This window comes from Stenella coeruleoalba (genome assembly GCF_951394435.1).
Source record: "Stenella coeruleoalba genome assembly, chromosome: X".
NCBI classification, from domain to species: Eukaryota; Metazoa; Chordata; class Mammalia; order Artiodactyla; family Delphinidae; genus Stenella; species Stenella coeruleoalba.
The window spans coordinates 121734545-121752779 of record NC_137152.1 but is presented as its reverse complement, the minus strand read 5'-3'; the positions used below and the strand labels follow the sequence as shown (position 1 = coordinate 121752779).

The 18235-nt window shown below is 44.5% G+C and overlaps 2 protein-coding genes across 2 annotated transcripts in view; one reads left to right on the top strand and one right to left on the bottom strand.

Annotated features, from left to right (window-relative positions):
• Positions 1–9787: 9787 nt before the first annotated feature.
• LOC307180675 (uncharacterized protein) lies at positions 9788–14722 on the bottom strand (the record flags this gene model as incomplete). The annotated part of the gene is made up of 5 exons (XM_079911041.1): positions 9788–10319; positions 10506–11977; positions 12754–12880; positions 13047–13205; positions 14619–14722. The coding sequence occupies 5 exons, from the start codon at positions 14720–14722 to the stop codon at positions 9788–9790; spliced, it is 2394 nt and encodes a 797-aa protein (XP_079767167.1).
• A 1204-nt stretch (positions 14723–15926) lies between these two features.
• Positions 15927–18235, top strand: part of GABRA3 (gamma-aminobutyric acid type A receptor subunit alpha3) — a 267558-nt gene continuing 265249 nt past the window's right edge. Inside the window, exons 1-2 of the mRNA XM_079911398.1 lie at positions 15927–16018; positions 17778–17858. Of these exons, the coding sequence (XP_079767524.1) occupies positions 15976–16018; positions 17778–17858 (124 nt within the window). The 5' untranslated portion in view covers positions 15927–15975. The remainder of the gene's footprint in view (positions 16019–17777; positions 17859–18235) is intronic.

Below are 18235 nucleotides of genomic sequence, written 5' to 3'. Positions count from 1 at the left end.
CACACTTCTTCCTATTCTCTCAGTAGTTTGGTAACTTATTGTAACATGGTGTCAATTCTTCTCTTGTACAACCTGTTGCCTTACCTGGAGTTCATGGTACCTAGTTATTCGTCTGTTTACCTTTTTCTTGATCAATCATTAAGCATAAATATCTTTTAATTATGTTCAGAAATATTATATAATCTCTCAATTGCATTTTTTTTTTTGTTGAGGCCCTGGTTGCTCTCTAGGTCTGGTTGCTCTTTAGGTCTGCTACACAGCTGTAATCTTGGGAATATCCATTTTCAGGACAACTTTGGAATTCTCTTCTCTTCCATCTTGGGTTGGAGTTCCTGTTTTTTTGTTTGTTTGTTGTTTGGATCTCATTTTCTTTTCTTAAATTATGCTCTATTTTACTACAGCACCTATTCTAGCAGCTCCCTGAGAAAGAGTGTGTTGAAGGTAAATTTTTTTTAATTCTTGGATATCTGTAAAGACATTTATTTTACCATCAAAACTGGTTAGTACTTTGGCAGGGTACAGTTCTAAGCTGGAAATAATTATTTTCCAGAATTTTGAAGGAATATCCCCATATTTTCCAGCTTTCAGTATTGATCTGAAGTTTTTTTTTATTCAATATGTTGGAAATTAAGTGATCAAGTTACCTTACTTCTCTGTGTCTTAGTTTCCTAATGTATCAAAAATGGAGATAATAATAGTAACTACCAACAACACAAATAATGTGACTTTACATGCAGCATCTTATTGAACTCTAATTAAGATGCTTTATGTAAAGTGCTTAGAATGATGGCCTGGTGCATAGTAAGCACTATGTAAGTTTTACCTATTTTATTTCTTGAATTGTTCTACCTTATGGTAAGCTGAATAATGTCCCTCAAAAGATGCCCATGTCCTAATCCTGGGAATCTGTGAATATGTTACCTGACATGCCAAAAGAGACTTTGCAGATGTGATAGTTAAGGATCTTGAGGTGGGGAGATTTTCCTTGAATATCTGTGTGGGCACAGTGTAATCACACAGGTCCTTATGAGAGGGAAGCAGTAAGGTCAGAATCAGAGAAGGAGCTCTGATAATGGAAGCTGGAGAGAAAGCGAGAGAGAGAGAGAGAGAGAGAGAGAGAGAGAGAGAGCTTGAAGATATTATGCTGCTGCTTTGAAGATGGAGGAATGGGGCCATGAGACAAGGATTGAGGGCAGCCACTAGAAGCTGGAAAAAGCAAAGAATAGATTCTTGCTTAGAGCCTCCAGTAGGAGGGTAGACCTGCCAACCAATTTTAGCCTTCTGACCTCTAGAATTGTAAGAAAAGAAATTTGTGTTACTTTAAGCCACTAGGTCTGTAGTAATTTGTTAGAGCAGCAATAGGAAACTAATTCATTTCTGAATTACATATCTCATCAGAATTCCTTTGAAAACTGGGTAAACAGACCACGTATTCTTTCATTTTTTTTAAAAATTTATTTTATTGTGGAGTATAGTTGATTTACATGTTGTGTTAGTTTCAGGTGTACAGCAAAGTGATTCAGTTATACATATACATATATCCATTCTTTTTCAGATTCTTTTCCCATATAGGTCATTACAGAATATTGAATAGACTTCCCTGTGCTATACAGTAGGCCCTTGTTGATTATCTGTTTTATATATAGTAGTGTGTGAATGTTAATCCCAGTTTCCTGATTTATGTCTTTCATTATTTTTATTACTGTTTATTAGAATCTTTTATTTGAGGGGAGGGGAGAGGAAACAGATTATTCTTCATTTGTTCATGTATTCTTTCAATAAGTATTTATTGGGAAATTTTTGTGTGTCAGGAGCTATTCTACTTTCTGGGGACAAACCAGGATAAAAAATCAGGCAAACGGTTTGCCTTCATGAAGATTATGGTGTGAAGATAGAAAATAAACAAATAGAGTTGGCCAGATGTGAAGTCCATTCTATTGAAGTTACATTTGAGCAGAGACCTGAAAGAAGGTAGGGAGCCATGAACTGGCAGAGAGTGTTGCAGGAAGAGGTGGGGCATACCTGATGTATTTGAGAATAATAAGGAGTGAAATGATGAAAAAGGAGAGTAGTAGAAGATAAAGTTTAAAAAGTTATTGAGGGTTTTTCAGGCCGTTATGAAGGCTTTGGCTTTTACTCTGAGTGAATTGGATAATTTTGAATTGATGAGTAACATAGTATTATATATGTTTTAAAAGTTTCACTCTGGTTGCAGAGTGAAGAATAGGCAGTAGGGGATTCAAAAGTGGAAGCAGGAATCTGTGAGGCTGTTACAATAGGCCAGGCTAAAGATGATGGTGGCCAGAACTAGACTGGTAGCAGTGGAAACAGATGTGGTGAGATGTGGTCAGATTATGAATGTTCTTTGAAAGTAGAGTCAACAGGATTTACTGATGGATTGAAAGTAGGAGGTGAGAAAAAGAATGAAGTTAAGATAACTCTCAAGTTCTTTGTGGCATCCATAATGGGAAAGTTGTAGTTGCCATTTATTGAGATTATGAAGACTGTAGGAAGAACAGGTTTAGAAGTGAAAATCTGGATTTTGGTTTTGGATATATTAAGTTTGAGGTGCACTTTAGGGAAGATATCTGGTCTAGAAATGTAAATTCTAGAGTCATAAGCATATAAAACTATTTAAAATGAAGAGACTAGAGGAGATCTGTTAAGGAATGAGTACAGAGAGAAGAGAAAAGATTTAAGCACCAAGCCCTAGGACTTTCCAACATTGGAGACAGAGAGACTAAGAGTGGCTAGCAAAGGAGATTAATAATGAGCATCCAGAGCATAGGAGAAAAATAAAGAGGGGAGGATATGGTATCCTAGAATCAAATATAACAAATGTTTCAAGAAGGAGTGAGTGGTCACATATCAAATATAGCTTAAAAGTCATGTTAATTGTTTATAGGATTTGGATTTGGCAAAGAATTTGGCAAAGGTGGTATAAAGGGGTATGCTCTATAAAAGCATCAGTGGAGTGGTGGTAAATTGTAGTGGATTCAAGAGAGAACAGAGGGTGAAAAATCTGGGGTAGTAAGTTCAGACAACTCTTTTGAGGAGTTTTATACTCTAAAGGGGAACAAAGAAATGGGGTTGTAGCTGAGAAGAGATGTGGGGTTAAGAGAAAGGTTTTTACAGATGATATATATTACAGAGTAGTCATGAGGATGATCCAGCAAAGAGGGAGAAGTGATGATGTGCAAGAGAGGGGGTAGAATTTTTTCAGTGCTATCCTTGAAGGGACATAGATGGCAACCAGGGCAGAAGTGGAGGGGTAGGAGCAGGGATAGTTTATCCACAGTAGTGGGAAAAAGGCATAATATATAGGCATAATGTTGGTGGGTGAGTAGATGTGGTAAGCTTGTTAGATGTTTTCTTCTGATAGCCTGTCTTTTCTCAGTGACATAGGAAGAAAGGTCATCATTTGAGAGGGAGGTTGGGAAGGGGGTGTTGGTGGTTTCAGTAAAGATGAAGTGAGAAATAGTCTTCTAGGAGAGTGGGAAAATGTATGGAAAAGAAATGTGGTAGGATTGTTGAGTATCACCAAGGATCTACTTGACTTTAGACAGACCAACTTGATTATGAATGTTTTTGTCCAACCACAATCATAGTATTTGTAAAAGTATAAAATATACAGCAATCTGAATCTTGCACACAAAATGTTGAGCAAAAGGACCTCAGCTTTGGAGACAGACAGGCCTAGGTATGAACCACATATCCAAAAATACTTTTTTGATCTTGAGCAAATTATTCAACCTCTCTATGCTTCAGTTTAGTCATTTGTAAAATGTGGATAAATAATAATCACAGAATATGTTTTCATAAGGATTATGAGATAATACATGTGAAGTAATTAAAGCAATGCCTGACACATAAAAAGCCCCACAATAATAGTTTCACTATTATTTCTGTTTTCATTACTATTGTGACTAAGAAAATTGTGGTTGGGGGAAGTTATTGATTTTTTTTCGATTTGACACCAGAAGTAAAGACAACAAAGGCAAAACTAAACAAGTGTGACTGCATCAAATTAAAAAGCTCCTGTCCTGCAAAGGAAACCATCAACAAAACAAAAAATCAACATATGGAATGGGAGAATATGTTTGCCAACCACACATCTTATATGGAGTTAACATCCAAAATATGTATTAAACTTGTACAACTCAATAGCAAGAAACCAAATAATCCAATTTAAAAATGGGCAAAGGACCCGATAAATATTTTTCCACACAAGACATGCAAATGGCCAATAGGTACACGAAAAGCTATTTTTGCCCTTTTTCAATTCTGAATGAATTTTAGAATCAATCTATATAGTTACATCAAAATAAAACAAAATACCAAAAATAAAGTTTGGATTTTGATTAGTATTGCATTGAATCTATCAGTTTTGAGAAAATGGACATCATTACAATATTGAATCCTTTAATTCATGAATACAGTATATACTTGAATTTACTTAAGTCTTATTTAATGTCTGAGTCTTTTACATTTTTTGTAATGGTCTACAACATCTTCTGTTGGGTTTATTTATAGATACTTGATTTGAGACAATGTATGGAATATAATGTACATATAGATATGTAACTATCTAAGGTGACCAACTTGCCCCAGTTTTCCTAGGACTCTCACCATTTTCCTGGGACTGTTCCACTTTTAGCATTGAAAGTTCTACATTCCACAAACTCCCTTAGTCCAAGGAAATTGCAGGTAAGCTTCAACCACATAAAGAAACATTACAAGTACTCCAAAATCCCACCATGTGCTCCCAACCACCAGCTAATCACTTTACATGAGTAGCCACTGTTCTGATTTTTTAATAGCATTACCTGTTTTTAAAGTTTATTTAAATGGAAGCTTATAGTATGTTCTTTATTGTATCTGTGTTCCTACACTCAACATTATGTTTGTGATATTCATTCATGTTTTTAGGGTTGTAGATCAATGGTTCTTGAACTTTAGCATGCATCAGAATTACCAGGGGGCTTAGTTAAAACATGCATTGCTGGGTCACAGCCCCAGAGTTTGATTCAATATATCTGGGGTGGTTCGCAGGAGTTTGCATTTCTAACAAGTTGTTGCTACTGCTGCTGCTGGTCCAGAGATCACTGCTGTAAATTATTCACTCTCATTGATTTATAGCAGGGGTCAGCAAACTTTTTCTTAAAGGGCCAGGTAGCAAATAGCTTAATACTTGTGGGCCAAGAGGCAAAATTGATAATATTATGTAGGTAATTATATAAGTATTTAAAATGTAATCATTTTAAAATGTAACATTCTTAGCTCAGAGGCTATAACAACAGTGGGATGGCCAAATTTGTCCTGTGGGCCACAATTTGTTGACTGCTGATCTATAGTATATCATTATGTCACTAAATTACAATTTGTTTATCCTTGAAACTGTTGATAGGGATTTGGGTAGCATCCAAATTGTTTGGCTCTTACATATAATACTTCTGTGAGAATTCTTGAATATGTCTTTTGGTGAAGATATAGATGCATTTCTGTTGAGTATATACTCTAGAATAGAATTGCTGTGTAATATGGGTATGGATATCTTAAACTTTTAGAAGAAATTGCCAAAGAGTTTTCCAAACTATTTGTATTAATTTATGCTCCCACCAGCAGTATGTGAGAATTATTGTTGCTCCACATCAGTGGTGTTCTCGAGGCAGGCCATACTGTCTTTCAAGAGCCAATTGTGAGTGTCTCTTCCCAACTGTGTTCAGTGACCTCAGGATGGTTGATTGAAATTGGCTGTGGTTGTAGTATGTACACTGTTAAGAGTAGAAACTACAAAAATCATGGCTTCTGTTTATTTTTTTAGAAACCCAGTTGCTAAACATTTACCAGCATACCATTGTTACACATTTTTGCCAATGTTGGGTATTTTATATTTTTCATTTACATTTTAACCATTCAAGTGGGGATGTAGTGGTATCTCTTTATCTTTTAATTTGCTTATTTGCTTCTCTCTGATGAGAATGAATTTGAACACCTTTTCAAATATATTGTATATTTGAATATGCTTTTTTGGTGGAGTTCTGTTCAAGTCATTTGCCTATTTTTTCTAGATGGGTTGTCTTTTTCTTATTGTTTTGTAGGAGTCCTTTGTATTTTCTTGATATAAGTTGCTTGCCAGATATGTGTATTTCAAATGTCATCTCCCATCCTGTGGATTGCTTTTTCATTTTTTATTCGTGTGTTTTGATGAACAGATCTTAATTTTAATGTGGCCAAAGTTATCAATTTTTTTCTTTCATCATTAGTGCTTTTTCTGTTCTGTTTAAAACATATTTTCCTATACCAAAGTCACAAGCAGATTTTTCCTTAGTGGTATTTTTCTATAAAAGATTGTTATATATATATATCGGGCTTCCCTGGTGGCGCAGTGGTTGAGAGTGCGCCTGCCGATGCAGGGGACACGGGTTCGTGCCCCGGTCCGGGAAGATCCCACATGCCGCGGAGCGGCTGGGCCCGTGAGCCATGGCCGCTGAGCATGCGCGTCCGGAGCCTGTGCTCCGCAACGGGAGAGGCCACAGCAGTGAGAGGCCAGCGTACTGCAAAAACAAACAAACAAACAAAAGATTGTTTTATATATATATATACATATATATGCATATATATACATATATATGCATATATATATATACACATACATACACACACACAATGGAATACTACTCATTCATACAAAAAGAATGAAATCCTGTCAGTTGCAACAACATGGATGGACCTTGGAGGTATTATGCTAAGTGAAATAAGTGAGATGGAGAAAGACAAGCACTGTATTATTTCACTCATATGTGGAATACAAAAAACAAGACAAATGAACAAACAAAATAAAACAAAACAAACATATGGAGTTAACATCATAGATACAGAGAACAGATCAGCGGTTACCAGAGTGGAAGGGGGTTGGGGGGGGTGGGTGAAACGGGTGAAGGGGGTCAACTATACTGGGGATGGATGGCAACTAGCTTTGCTGTGGTAATCACTCTGTAGTGTATACAGATATCAAACTATATTGCTGTACACCTGAAACTTATATAATATAAAATATTTATTGTTTTATTTTTAGCATAAAACTGCAATTCATTTGCAATTCATATGGTATGTTTGGGCTATAATGGCAGTTGAAAGACTATACTTTCACCTCTGCACTGCAATATCACCTTAATAAAAATATCATGTGATACTATATGCCTGAACACTTTACTTTTTTACATTATACCCATGGTCATTCCAAATAGTATATCCTTGCACCAATATCACAGTGTCTTACTAACCATAGCGTGATACATAGCAGTGTAAGTCCTCCAGATTTGTTCTTTTTCTTCATGATTGCTTTTGGCTATTTTAGCCCTTTGCATTAATATATGAATTTAGAATCAACTTGTCAATTTCTGCAAAAATCTCTGCTGGTATCTTAATTGGGTCATGAGGTAGATGAAAGATGCCCACAAATTGTTTGACACCTCTCATAGAGGACTACAATGTCATCATCTTTGATTAATCCCCTTTATAATTTTGAAATATCTCTCTTTATCTCTAGTACTGCTGCTTACTTTTTCTGATATTAATATAATAATACAAGGTGTTTTTGTCAATTATTTCATGGTATATCATTTTTGTCCTTTTATATTCAATTTTTTGACATCTTAACATTTAAAGTTCACCTCTTGTAACTTGCATATATTCGGGCTTTCTAAAATCCAATCTGACAATCTTAGTGTTTTACTTGGGAATATTTGGTTTATTTATAGTTAATTGCTCACATAATCTGATTTAGAGTATATTTACCACCTATTGATACATTTTCTATTTGAGTCTTTTTTTACATTCCTTTTTTTCTTCATTCTTCCCTCCTTTTAGATTAATCAACATTTTAATTTTGTATATTTCCCTCTAATAACTTCAGTTATACTGTCTTCTCAGTTATATCTTCTTCTTTTAGTAATTACCTTAGAAAGTATAGCAGCAATCTCTGACTTATCACCATTTAATAGAAATTATTTGTACCACTTCTCTGATGCTGCTAGAACCTTTAAACTCCATTCATCCGTTTCTCAGCTTTTGCATTATTTCTGTCAAGCACTTTAGCTTTACATATAAACTCTATAAAATATTACAGTTATTGTAAATATGCACTTATATTTACCATGTTTCTGTCTGGGATCATTTTCCTTTTTCCTGAATAATTGTCTTTGCTTTTTTTCTTTCAGTGTTGGTCTGCTGGTGAGGAATTCTTTCAGTCTTTGTTTATCTGAAACACTCTTTATGTCACCCACATTGTTGAAGAATATTTTCTTTGGATATATAATTCTATGTTGGTAGTTCTGTGTGTTTATTTTTACTTTAGCACTTAAAAAGTGTCACAACATTGGCTTCTGACTTGTGTTGTTTCTTTTGAGAAGTCTGCCTTCATTTCAATATTGTTCCCTGGAATGTAGTGTCTTTTATTCTTCTGGCTGCTTAAAGATTTTCTCTGCATCTTTGGTTTTTAACACCTTGACTATGATGTGCCTAGGTGTGGATTTCTTTTTGTTTATCCTGCTTATCCTGTTCACTAACGTTCTTGATTCTGTGGGTTTATGTCTTTCCTTAGTTTTGTAAACTTTTTGGATGTTGTCTGAATGTTGCTTCTACCCCATTCTTTCTCTTCTCCCATTACATGTATGTTATATATTGACTGTGTCCTACATCTCTTATTCTCTGTATTGTTTTTTTTCCAATTCATTTTTGTGCTTCAGTTTTAGTATTTTTGTTAATTTAGTTTCAAGTTATATAATCCTGTTCTTTTGCATCCATCATCCTGTTAAACCCATGCATTGAATTCTTAGTTTTTCCCTTCTAGGATATCCAATTGATTCTTATTTTAATTAGTTAAAATTCTCTATAGAATTTCTTGACTTTTTTCATATCTTTTCCTCTATTTCTTTTAAAATGTTAATCACAGCTAATTTTAAACTAATTTCCTGATGATTTCAATATCCAGATCATCTGTCTCTCTGCATCTCTTTTTTAATATTTTCTCTTGAGGTAATATGCCATATCACCTTAACTCTTTGTATATCTAGTGTTTTTTATTTTATTATTTATAATACACTCTATTATTTTAGAACAGTTCTAGGTTCACAGTAATATTGAGTAGTTCTAGGTTCACAGTAATATTGAGTAGTTCTAGGTTCACAGTAATATTGAGTAGTTCTAGGTTCACAGTAATATTGAGTAGAGGAGGTAAGGAGATTTCCCATATGCACTCTACACCCAGTCTTGCATAGCCTCTCCTATTATCAACATCCCCCACCAGAGTGGTGTATTTATTACAATTGATGAGCCTATATGAACATATCATCATCATCCAAAGTCCATAGTTTACATTAGGGTTCATTCTTGGTGTAGTATATTCTATGGACAAATCTGTAATACGGTAAGTTCCCTACATATGAGCAAGTTCAATTCCGAGAGCATGTTCATAAGACCAATTTGTTCATAAGTCTTAGATACCCAACTAAAACAGTTGGCTATATTGTACAGTAATGTAATAGGTTTATAATACTTTTCATACAAATAACATATAAAAAACTAACAAACACAAAAAATAAAGAAAACATTTAAAATCTTACAGAACAGTACATTGAAAAGTACAGTAGTACTGTACAACAGCTAGCATCCAGGGGCTGGCATCGAGTGAACTGTCAAGAAGAGGCCGCATGGGTGGCCTCTCACCAGGACGATGGGCGCTGGCAATGCCTGCACCCACCAAGACAACTGATCCCCCTGTGGCTCACATGCCCAGGGCCCGGCCCTGCCCTATGGCGGGCACAGGACAGTCCCACAGCAGGGCGCACGCCACCGAGCCGGGGACGTGAGTCCCGAGGAACAACGGGGTGGCCCAGCAGAAAACAAGCCCTGGGGGGCCTCCCGCAGACCTCCTGCAGCCCCGGCCAAGGTCTTCCTTCCCAAGGTCCCGGGTGGGAGCCCAGGTCCTGGGGTGGGTGCTGGCTGTGACCTCGTCCATCCCGTCCTCCCCGCCGGCTCCTGAGACTGGGCTTCGGGTCTCCGTGCCGGGGCCGGGGTGGGGCGGACTGCTCAGAGGAGAACACACGCACATTTCCACAACAACAAGCAGCGCTGGGCCTGAATCTATGCCCAGAAAGCACACGTTGAGCTCATGACACCGGCCCACAGAGACCAGAGCCTTGGCTGGCACGTGGCGCACCTCAGGGCTCTGCGAGGGGACGATGGCTAGGGTGTGTGTGTTGGGGGGAGGGGAGCGGGGGTTGGGGTGTTCCTTGACACCTGGGTTCCTCTGGGGCCTACAGGGACACATTTGGGCTTCCCAGTACAGGGAGCAACCTGCCCCAGGGGATGATGAATAGGGGTCCCGTCTCAGGAGGGAGGCCCAGGCACCTTGAGTGGCCCCTAATATGGGGCCAGTAGGCTGCCAGGCCTGGCCTCCCCCTGCCTCCAAGCCTGGGGGCCCCGGGACCTGCTGAGCCTACTGGCCCGAGGTGGACACCGGGGGGCTCATCTCTGCAGCCCCGTCCTCATTTCCCGGCTCTTCTGGGATGGGCTTGAGCCCCTCCTCGGGGGTCTCCTCGGCCTCCTGGCCGCCTGCCTGGGCGAGGCCCTCTGGCTCCCAGCCAGGACCTCCTGGGGCCACCGGGGAAGCACTGCCCATCCGGCCAGGCATGGGGACCCCGGGGGCATCTGAGGGTCCTGCCTGACCTAGGCCCGCAGGGGCGGCAGCACTTCCATCTTCCTGAGTGGCCGCGGATGCCTTGCTGGTCTCCCCAGGGCCAGGGGCTGCCCTGGCGGCACCATGGTCTTCAGGGGCTGCCCTGGTGGCACCATGGTCTTCAGGGGCCGCCTCGCCAGCCTTGGCAGTGCCGGCAACTGCCGCACTGGCCTCCTCACGTGCCGGGTGGTCCTCGGCGCTCCCTTCCTTGGAACGGGTGGCCTGGGCGGTGGTATCTTCACCGGCCGGGGAGGCCTTGGTGCCATGTGCAGTGGTGCCTGCGGTGATGGCCTCATGGGCCGGGGCGGCCTGGGCGGCTGCTGCCAGGACTGCAACGTCCACACGGGCCTCTTCCTGCCCTGGGAAGTGCTCCCTGCTAGCCGGGTCGGCGTCCCAGGCCTCGGTCTTCTGGATGAGCCGCAGCATCCCCGCAAAGCCGGGAGGCCTCCTCATCAGCCGCCTCCTCCTCAGCGTGTCCCGGAGCGTGTCGTTCAGCCGGGCCCGCGTCAGCACCTGCCGGGCGTGCGCCTGGTCCGCCATGGCCGGGTGGATGGCCCCCTTCTCCAGGGCCGACTGCAGCAGGCCTTCCAGGCGCATCACGTACGCAGAGAGAGTCTCCTGGGGCCGCTGGGCACAGGTCACGAACTTCAGCCGAGCACTCCCCCGGGGGTCCTTGTTCCCAAACACCTGCACCAGCGCGGCCAGGCAGTCCTGGGCAGCCAGCTCGGGATCTTCCGCCAGGAGGCCGCGCAGGAGGTCCAGCGCGGGGCCGCGCAAGCTCTCCACCAGCCTCCTCCTCCTCTCCCTCTCAGACACGTGGCGCCACAGGTGCAGCGTGTGGCTGGCCTGCTCCAGCCAGCTCTCAGAGGACCCTTCCCCGTGGCCCGGCTCTTCCAGCCCAGAGAAGGTTCCCAGCTCCTGGTAGCCCATGCTGTCCAGCACGGGCTGCGAGGCCTGCCTCCACTGCTGGGTCCCGGGCCCTGCCTCACCCATGGCGCCTGCCGCTGTCACAACTGCTTCCTCAGGCGCAGCCATTGCCCCGCCCGTGGGTCCTGCCATACTCAGAAGTCCTGCCACGCCTGCAACATTTCTGTAACCTGCAGCTCCTTCCTCATCTGACTCAGCTCCTGCTTCACCTTCAGCTCCTGCTTGACCCTCAGCTCCTGCTTCACCCTCAGCTCCTTCCGGACCTGCAGCTCCTTCCTCACCTTCAGCTCCCTCCTCACCTTCAGCTCCCTCCTCACCTGAAGCTCCTTCCTCATCTGACACTCCTGCTTCACCCTCAGCTCCTGCTTGACCCTCAGATCTTTCCCCACCTGCAGCTCCTGCCGCACCTGAGGCTCCCTCCTCACCTGCAGCTCCTTCCGCACCTGCATCTCCTGCCTCACCTGCAGCTCCCTCCTCACCTGCAGCTCCTTCCTCACCTGCATCTCCTGCCTCACCTTCAGCTCCCTCCTCACCTGCAGCTCCCTCCTCACCTGCACCTCCCTCACCTTCAGCTCCCTCCTCACCTTCAGCTCCCTCCTCACCTTCAGCTCCCTTCTCACCTGCACCTCCCTCCTCACCTTCATCTCCCTCCTCACCTGCAGCTCCCTTCTCACCTGCACCTCCCTCCTCACCTTCAGCTCCCTCCTCACCTTCATCTCCCTCCTCACCTGCAGCTCCCTTCTCACCTGCACCTCCCTCACCTTCAGCTCCCTCCTCACCTTCAGCTCCCTCCTCACCTTCAGCTCCCTTCTCACCTGCACTTCCCTCCTCACCTTCATCTCCCTCCTCACCTGCAGCTCCCTTCTCACCTGCACCTCCCTCCTCACCTTCAGCTCCCTCCTCACCTGCAGCTCCCTCTTCACCTTCAGCTCCCTCCTCACCTGCAGCTCCCTTCTCACCTGCACCTCCCTCCTCACCTTCAGGTCCCTCCTCACCTGAAGCTCCTGCCTCACCTTCAGCTCCCTCCTCACCTGCAGCTCCCTCCTCACCTAAGGCTTCCTCCTCACCTGTGTCTCCCTCCATACCTGCGACTCCCGCCTCCCCTGCAGCCTCCTCCTCCCCTGCAGTTCCTGAGTGACCTGCAGTTCCTGCCTCACCCGCCCTGCCAACCACTGCTTGTCTCTGGGGCTGCGCAGGGCAACTGGGTCTATCCTGTGAATCAGCATCAGGGGCCTGGGGCAGGCAGACCACAGTCCAGGGCCCTCCCTTGCCTGGTATTTGGCGGGGGAGCAAGCTTCGATTTAAACACTCAGCAAACTCGACCAGGGCAACACTCGACCCCAGCTCCTTTCTGTAGACCTTGCCCAGCACTCGGTACCTGCCCAGGGAACGCAGGGCAGCCTGCACAGCCTCCTGGAATTCCTGGTCTTTGCAGTCATCTGGGATTCCCAGGATGAGCAGAGATTGCTGAGCGTTCACGCCCATCGACCTGCACCAGTCCCACAATACCGCCAGAGCCATCGCCATCTTCGAGGACCTGAGGGTGGGGGGAAGCGATCAAACAGGTGTGCACAGGCTGTTGAAGTGTGGGAATCGGCCTGTGGGTGCAAAGAGGAGAGAATCATGTTTGTGCCACACAGCCCACCCTAGTGCCCCTCACAGCAGCAGCCTGGAGCACCTCCCTGCCCTGTTTGGTTTGTTTGACTTTAGGAAACTTTTTTTATAAATTACATTTATTTACAAGATAGAAGGCTAGGGACTTCCCTGGTGGCGCAGTGGTTAAGAATTCACCTGCCAGTGCAGGGGACACAGGTTCGATCCCCGGTCCGGGAAGATCCCACAAGCCGCGGAGCAACTAACCCCACGCACCACAACCACTGACCCAGCGCTCTAGAGCCCACGAGCCACAACTACTGAGTCCACGTGACACAACCTCTGAAGCCCACATGCCTGGAGCCCGTGCTCTGCAACAAGAGAAGCCACCGTAATGAGAGGGCTGCGCACCGCAACGAAGAGTAGCCCCCGCTTGCTGCACCTAGAGAAAGCCCGCGCGCAGCAACAAAGACCCAACGCAGCCCAAAGTAAAAATAAAATTTAAAAATAATAACAAAAGAGCACTTGTTACCTACGACTCAAGAAACAATAATAAAATAAAATAAAATAATTAAAAAAAAAAAGACAGATAGAAGGCTCGTCACCTTTTCTACATTTCTGGCCTCAGTTTTAGGAAGCTGCCTTTTTCCCAAGGAATTTTTCAAGTCTTCCAATTTGTTAGCATAAACATTTCCATAATGTCCCATAATATTCCCCTATATCCTCTTTGTTAATGTACATCTGATCCGTAACGTTGGCCCTCTTTCATTCCTCATATTGGGGATCAGCGTTCTTTCTATGTTTCCGTGATTCATCGTTGTAGGACTTTCTCGGTTTCCTTGCTCTTTTGAAAGAAGCGCATGGCTTCGTTCACCGTGTCCATAATTTGCTTTCTATCACTGATTTCCTCTCTTATTACTTCATTTTATGTTTCCTTTGCTCTTCTTCTTCTAGCATCTCTCAATGGACTGTTAGCTCACTGATTTTATGTCCTGACTCTTTTCTAACAGAAGCATTTAGAGGAATACAGTTTCCTCCTGTTGCTTTTTGCTGCCTCCAACTAATTTTGGGAAGTCGTGTTTTATTAGTATTCACTTTGAAATATTTTCTAAGTCCCTCTGTGATATTTTTCTTTGATTCATGGGTTTCCCAATATTTGAAGATATATTATCATTAGTACCATCAAATAAAATTCCCCCGTGATGAGAAAACTTATCATGTAAACTTGCAATACTGCTAAATTTATGGAGACTGTTTTACAACTCTGGTATGGCGTGTCCGGGTGAATGTGCAAAGCACCCTCGTAAAGAATCTGTGTACTGTGTGTGGAGGCCAGGGCCTTGCCCTGCCCACCCACCTCTGCAATTCCTGTGCCACCCGGACAGAGGCGACCTGAAGCTCTCGATGCCTCATGCAGTGGGCCAGAGCCCCTCCCTGGACCCCCACAAATCCATCTGCCATGGCCAACAGCCTCCACCAGATCACAGCAGCCCCAGCGCCTCCCCCCTCAGCATCACTTATTCCCCCGGTGGCCAGGCGGCTCCTCCCCGACCCCTCGCACTACATCTCCTCCATACACCCTCCCCCACCCACCAGCTGGTGGCGCTCCGCTCTGGGCCCTGGAAGCTGGGCGCCCCGCCATGCGTAGAGGTCAGACTGCCTCTCTCACCTCCCCACACCGGGGAGTCCTCCCCCGAGCACACTCAGCGCCAGGGGCTCTCGCTTCTCGTACCCCAGATGCAGAGCCCACCCGTCTTGCCCCCGCCCACCCGGGAGCCGGAGCCCCCTAACTGCCACGAGTGTCCTCCCCCCCCCCCACGCCCCGCCCCGGCGGGAGCTCCCCTAACGCCTACCGCACCCGCGCCCGGGAGTCCTCCCCATCGACCCCCGCCTCAGCCAGGAGTAGCTCCCCCTTCCTCCCGCCACACGCAGCAGCCGTTAGCCCTCCCCTCCCGTCTCGGCCCCGGGGGTGGGGCCCGCCCGTCCCGTCCTCCCCACCCCCGCAGCCAGTCGTCCTCTCCTCTGGCCCCCAAAGCCGGCCCCACCCGACCAGCAGGAAGCCTTCCGCTCAGGCCCCCCCACGCATTAGCCATTAGCCCCACCCTCTGCACCCCGACTCCAGAACGCCCCCCACCAGCCACCCCGGAAGCCAGCGGTCCTCCCCTCTGACCCGCTCACTGGGGGACCCTTCCCTCAGCCCCCCTTCAGCCCGCTACCCTCCGCCGCCGCTCCCCCACTCCCAACCGAGCAGCCCGTAGCCCTCCCCCGACCTCCACTCCTTCCCAGGGCCCCCGGTACCTGCGGAGTCCAGCCCCCGGCAAAGCCCCCGCCTGTCTCCTGACTCGCTCTGTCTCTGTGGATGGCTCCGGAGTCCCACTCACGAGGGGCTGAAGAGCTCGTCTCAGCAGAGCAGCCAGGAACTGTGCCGCCGACTGTCCCAGGCACTCTGTGCGAACGCCACGTGGGCTTCCGGGTGCTCCCGGAAGCCCCAGGAAGATGAGGGAGAAAGTTCTAGACGTCTCTTTACAGAGAAAGTGGTTGGATCAGAAGAGCACATGAGGTGATTCTTTGCTAATGTAGCAGCAGTAGCCATGAGCACTGAGGGCCTGAGGTCCCAAGGCTTGGCGCCTCCGGAAGCAAGATACGCCCATTGGCCTTCCACCAATAGGAAGGCCTCCCTGCAAGGCTGTGGAGTTGGGGGAGCACACTTGGCGATGCAGAGCCCATGGGGGCACATTGGTCAATCTGTCTTTACAGGTGGGTGTCTACTGTGATTGATAATGTTATCAAGCTATTCTTTTTTCTTTCTCTTTTTTAATTTGATTTATTTTTTTATACAGCAGGTTCTTATTATCCATTTTGTACATATTAGTGTACATATGTCAATACCAATCTCCGAATTCATCACACCCCCCGCCCGCCCCCACCACTTTCCCCCCTTGGTGTCCATACGTTTGTGCTCTACATCTCTGTCTCTATTTCTGCCCTGCAAACCGGTTCATCTGTACCATTTTTCTAGGTTCCACATATTTGCATTAATATACGATATTTGTTTCTCTCTTTCTGACTTCCTTGACTCTGTATAATAGTCTCTAGATCTACCCACGTCTCTACAAATGACCGAAGTTCGTTTCTTTGTATGGCTGAGTAATAAAGTTATAGTAATAAAGCAATTCTTTATATGGGCTGATTTCTTGTCTAGTTGTATCAACTAGGCATCTTCTCACATGGCAGAAGACGATGAGGCAGCTGTCTGGGGTCTGTTTTATAAGGGTGCTAATCTCATTCATGAGGGCTCCACCCTCATGGGCTAATCACCTCCAAATCCCATCCCTTTGGGGGTTAGAATTTAACAGGTGAATGAGGGAGAGATCTTTACAAATATTCAGTCCATAGCACTATCTGTCCATCTATTTTTGCTTCTATGTTCCCTATGTCCTGCCTGGGATAATCAATCCTTTACATTATATTTTAACTTCTCTACTGCCGTTTTAGGCAATTATCACTGTTTGCTGTTCTAGACATTATAATATATAGTAAGTCCCATACATATGAACGAGTTCCATTGTGACAGCCTGTTCATAAGTTCAGTTTGTTTGTAAGTCCAGCAAAGTTAGCCTAGGCACCCAACTAACACAATTGGCTATATAGTACTGCATTGTAATGGTTTACAATACTTTTCACACAGATGATATATAAAAAACAAACAAAAAATAGAGAAAACATTTTTAATCTTACAGTACAGTGCCTTGAAAAGTACAGTGGTGCAGTACAACAGCTGGCATCCAGGGGCTGGCCTTGAGGGAACAGGCAGGAAGAGTTACTGACTGGAGGAGAGAGAGGAGGTGGGAGATGGTAGAGCTGAAGGATCGTCAGCACTAGGAGTTGGAGAGCAAGCTGCAGTGTTACTCACACCTGACGTTGTTGGAACGCATGTGCACATCTTTCAAAGTTCACAATTTGAAGGTTCGTATGTAGGGGACTTATTCTAACATGTATCCACCATTATAGTATTATACAGAATAGTTTCACTGCCCTAAACATTCTTTGTTCTCTGCCTATTCATCCCTCCCTCCCCACACCCCCTGGCAACTACTGATCTTTTTACTGTCTTATAGTTTTGCCTTTTCCACATTGTCATATATTTAGAATAATACTGTGTGTAGCCTTTTCAGATTACCTTCTTTCACTTAATAATATACATTGCAGTTTCCTCCATGTCTTTTCCTGGCTCAATAGCTCTTTTGTCTTTAATGCTGAAGAATATTCCATCATCTGAATATACCACAGTTTATCTATCTATTCACCGACCGAGGGACATGTTGGTTGCTTCCAGGTTTTGCAAATTATGAATAAAGTGGTTATAAACGTCTGTGTGTAAGTTTTTGTGTGCACACAAGTTTTCAGCTCCTTCAGGTAAATAACAAGAAGCATGTATGATAAGAGTATGTATAGTTTTGTAAGAAACCTCTAACTTGTCTTCCAAAGTGGTCATACCTTTTTGCATTCCCAACAGAAATGAATGAGAATTCCTGTGCTCTACATTCTCACCAGCATTTGGCGTTGTCAGTTTTCTGGATTTTGGCCATTCTGATAGGTATGTAGTCATTCTAGTAATTTTTTATTGCATGCCATGCATAACATACAAAAGAGCCATAGTATTTCTAGATGAGATATTCCAGAGAGACTTCAAACTTTCTCTGTTTAGGCAGATAAGGTAAGGGGATGCTTTTCTCAATCCAATTCAATATTGAGCTGAGTCAGGGCTTGATTGCAGTTTAAGTAAAACAGGCTACTGTGGTTTGCTCTTCTTCTCTAGGATGTAAAACATTGATGGGCTTCTGTCTTTTAATCCCTGAAAGACTATGGAAAATCGAGATCTGCCATTTACAGTTTGCAGTCTCCTGTAGCTTCAAATTCTAGCACATCTCTGTTTCCTAAGAACTGGGTGGTTGCTGGAGATTTCACTTTACC